We start from the raw sequence: 2500 nt of genomic DNA, 5'->3' as shown, positions 1-2500 counted from the left end.
TATGTATGTGTGGTGGTGTGTGTGTGTGTGTGTGTTGTGCGTGTGTGTATGTGTGTGTGTGCGTGTGCGTGTGCGTGTGCGTGTGTGTGCTTGTGCGTGTGCGTGTGCGTGTGTGTGTGTGTGTTGTGTGTTGTGTGTGTATTGGAGGGAAGATAAACCGAAACATATAACACAGACAGCGGATGCATACGAACGCCAGGACAAACGGATAAAAAGGAATGAATATGTAGGGAAACAGTTTTCATCATAAACACACACACACACACACACACACACACACACTCCCCCTCTCCAGAAAAAAAAAATCAAACTCACCGCAGATCGCCGCGACCTTGACCCCAACCTTGACCCGTCCAGGACTTTGAAGAAGTCGAACTGCACGTGCGTGGGCGGGGTGCTCTGGCGACCGTAGACTCCCAGCAGGGCGCTTCTGGACACGGCGAAGTCGAACTTGACGAAGCCTCCCCGGGTCTGCTCGAAGCGGTTCTGCCAGAAGGACTTGGGAAGCACAGAGGACTCCATCTTCCGGCCCGCCTGAAGCTCCTGCGGTGCCGGGGTGGTGTGGGGCACTGGGAGGTTCGAACCTGGGGAAGCATCGATTAAGGGTTTTAATTTGATTAAACGGTGTTGGTGTTTGGAGCAAGTCTCACAGTACAACACACAGATGAACACTGCGACAAGGAAAAAAAAATCTTGATACAAAGTCCTGTACCAGCCGCCGTGGCGAAGTGGTTAGCGTCGCGGACTGACGGCTGGGAGGATGCGGGTTCGAATCCCAGCGGAGGTGGGTTTTTCGGTCCGTGGCCGGCTCCTACCCAGAGTTGAGTGTGCTGTGGGCTTAAATGGGGAGACTGGGACAACACAGTCGAGTGTCATCCACTTCAAGGATGCGTCTTTGGGTGTGTTGCTCCAATTACCTGACCAACACTGCAAGTATCTGTATCTCTCGAGCCTGGTTAACGCCGGGATATCATTATGACATAAGCGTAGAGTACAGCCTTGTCACGCAGTCCCAAACCAAAATGGACCTCCATAGCAACATCGTCATCATCATCGTCATCCTCCTCCTCCTTCATCGTCATCAATATAAACAAAATAGTCTCAAAGTCTGTGGTCTTTCATGCCCTGCTCTCATGGTGACCTCAGTTTCGATACCCCTCCACTTCCGTGCTTGGGGTGAGTCCTGTTAATGTCGTCAGTGTCGGCAGATTCATGGGGGGGGGGGGGGGGGGGGGCTGTTGTTTGAGGGACGTGGTGGCGGTCTCCACTCTGGGAGGGACGCTCACTCAGTCTGGCTCCGCGACTAAGCCATTATTGTCGTTAGTAGGGGGCTTAGTAGGTGGTGTCCTAAGTACGTTAAAACAGAACAGGCGCCACTGAACACCACCGAAGTGACTCAGCAGCAGTGCAGGGTCTCCTCTAGTGCGTGGCCTCCTGGCGACCTAACATCGATGGTTCCCTGTGGACTGCCGACGCTGGAACTGCGACGGACGAACCCGGGTGTGGCCGTGTATGGGGGAATCTAAATGAGCGGCGTGGGAGTAATGCCACTGAAACGGTGCAGATGATGGGGCAGCAAAAAAAAAAAAAAAAAAAAAAAGTAAAAAAAGAAAAGAAAAAAAAGTCCTGTCTTAACAGTACGACAAGAAAATCGGCCAAGTTTAGTGGGACTCTCTTTCTGTGCTTGTGTCCTAGCGTTGATACTTCTCTTTGTCTTCCTCTCTTGACTTCTCTCTCTCCACCACGCGTTTATTATTCACTTTGTTTCACTTTATTTATATCTCAGCTTGGTTTTGTTCAAAACTCATGAATGGTCACGCCTTACTTAACTTCTAGTTATGATGACATCCGTCACCATATTCAGTATGTACATGTATCAGGACAGGACTTTATATACAGATTTTCTTGTTGTCCTGTTCATCTAGCTATATCTGTGTTGTATTGTGACATGTTCCAAATAAAATACTGCTTAAACCAACAAAAGTCCTGTCCTTATTGGACAACAAGAAAATCTTAATTCAAAAGTTCTGTCCTGTGATACATGTGGGCACTAAAAAAACCAACATCGATTATAAACGTTATTATATGATGAAAAGCGTGTTACCGAGTTGGGCGGTGCTGTGTATTAATAAATATACTTAACAACTGTAAAAAGTCGGAGGGGTTATGGTTCTTACATCAACACTTGATGTCATTACACGATCAAAGGTTAACGATGTTGTCAAGGTTTTTCTCAGCTTTCAGTACTGGTCATCTACACGGCGTTAAAATCCGACAATCAACCAGGTAGGCACAAGGAAAACAGACAATTAAAAACAACAACAAACAAACAAAAAAAACCCAAACAACAACAACAGAGATACAGACACAGACAATTAGACACACAGCAAGCAAAGTGACACAGATACCCACAGTCGAACACACACACACACACAACCAGAGAAACACACACACACACACACACACACAGAGAAACACACACACATACCTAAAGGGGTTA

General features: G+C 47.6%; 1 protein-coding gene across 5 annotated transcripts in view; it reads right to left on the bottom strand.

Moving 5' to 3' along the window:
- The window catches only part of LOC143298556 (teneurin-m-like), a 282172-nt gene that overhangs the window by 86321 nt on the left and 193351 nt on the right, over positions 1–2500 (bottom strand). For all 5 annotated transcript variants that reach the window (XM_076611431.1, XM_076611432.1, XM_076611434.1 and 2 more), the window contains one exon: positions 316–584. In XM_076611431.1, the coding sequence (XP_076467546.1) occupies positions 316–584 (269 nt within the window). The remainder of the gene's footprint in view (positions 1–315; positions 585–2500) is intronic.

The sequence above is a fragment of the Babylonia areolata genome, chromosome 24 (assembly GCF_041734735.1).
Source record: "Babylonia areolata isolate BAREFJ2019XMU chromosome 24, ASM4173473v1, whole genome shotgun sequence".
Classification (NCBI taxonomy): domain Eukaryota; kingdom Metazoa; phylum Mollusca; class Gastropoda; order Neogastropoda; family Buccinidae; genus Babylonia; species Babylonia areolata.
This window is presented reverse-complemented; position numbering and strand designations above follow the sequence as displayed.